General features: G+C 34.5%; 1 protein-coding gene across 1 annotated transcript in view; it reads left to right on the forward strand.

The window, feature by feature from the left end:
• Window positions 1-1,281, forward strand: part of LOC106010985 (glutathione S-transferase 1) — a gene marked incomplete at its 3' end in the record, with an annotated part of 37,185 nt that extends 35,904 nt beyond the window's left edge. Inside the window, 1 exon segment of the mRNA XM_013083016.2 lies at window positions 1,166-1,281. Coding sequence (XP_012938470.2) covers window positions 1,166-1,281 — 116 coding nt within the window.
• Between the last annotated feature and the right edge of the window lie 263 nt (window positions 1,282-1,544).

Consider the following 1,544-nt stretch of genomic DNA (forward strand, 5'->3'; position numbering starts at 1 on the left):
GGGGGGGAGATCAACTCATCCGCAGTTCAACTTTACCGATAGGGTCTGTAATAGACTAGAGGTGCTGAGACCTGAGAAAAAGATCAACTTAACCCGATGATCAACTCAAACGAGTTCAACTCAAGCAGAGTCGATTGTAGTACATGTAATACCTTTAATCCTAGGCACTTGTATGACCTACCAGTATAAATGTTGCTAATGCAATAAACCTCTTACTAAAACTGAAAACACTGACTGAAAGAAGAAAAATAAACCTCCATTGTTTCTCGCCCGATTTCTTGTCTGATATTCTTACCTCCTCTTCTATTTTCAGCAGTATTCTTCTGGCTCTTTACTTTGTTCCCACGATTTCAAACGAGTAATCTGTGGATCGTAAGATCCAACCTTATTGTATAGACTGTTCAATAACGAGAAAATGAGAAACCCAGCTTTCATGTTCCGTTTTAATTTGATTCCGTGTCGTTTAGAATACTCAGAGCCTTATTTCTTCTGGCTTTTAGGTATACGATGGACGGATTTGTTCTGTAATGTTTCCGATTTCTTTTTGTTGCATACTCTGTCTCTGCTGCCTTTAAAAATAGGTTGTATGTCAACTCACAGATGTTGCGATAGGAGGAAAAACGTCTTCAGTTTTATGTATTATCTATCTATCTATCTATCTATCTATCTATCTATCTATCTATCTACCTATCTATCTATCTATCTATCTATCTATCTATCTATCTATCTATCTATCTATCTATGATTTCCTGCAAGTGCTGCTCGCTCTATACTTACCAGCCAACTTTGTAAAGGATGGATCAGCTTGTCACGGTTATCTCCTTGAAATTTTATACAGGTGGTTTGAAATAAAGAAAGGCAATTATCGATTTTTATGCCTTTATCTTCATATATCAGTATTGAACTAGAAATTTTGCCTACTCTGTTCGACTTTAAAATGAACTGGGAGTAAAACGTGTGACTGTGTGTCTGTATCATAAATGTCAGAGTAGCAATACTGTCATCAAAGCAACGGTAAACTGGGTGGAAATGATGTTTGCAGAGTAATCTTTGTATAGTTACCAAATCATTAGCTTGGCTCAGACTAATATGATGCCCTCTGAATGTATAATACTTTAATGTTCTCATTTTGTATTCTAAATATTGATACTTGTAAAATTTCCAGATCTCTATGGGAAAACGGACAAAGAATGTCTTCAGATCGATCAGTTGCTGAATGTCATCCAGGACTTTATTACCATATCGTTTAAAATTTACGAGGAACCAGATGAAGAAAAAAAGGTAAGAGATATTTTGAAAGCAAACAAAAAAAAATCATAATCGTAATCATAAATAAAGAAAACCAGAACTACTCAGTCATTTAAAATAATTATAATAATCATGTCAGTTCAGACCACCATAATGATTTTTTTTTCATAACATTGGACTTTAATTTTGTCACCTAAGGAAATCTTGCTATTTAAGTATTGTAATTGCTATGTCGTGCTTTAACTCAAGAATGCTTACATCAAAGAGCAAAACAAAACTTTCTACTAGATCACAGA

This window comes from Aplysia californica, unplaced genomic scaffold (assembly GCF_000002075.1).
Source record: "Aplysia californica isolate F4 #8 unplaced genomic scaffold, AplCal3.0 scaffold00205, whole genome shotgun sequence".
NCBI lineage: Eukaryota > Metazoa > Mollusca > Gastropoda > Aplysiida > Aplysiidae > Aplysia > Aplysia californica.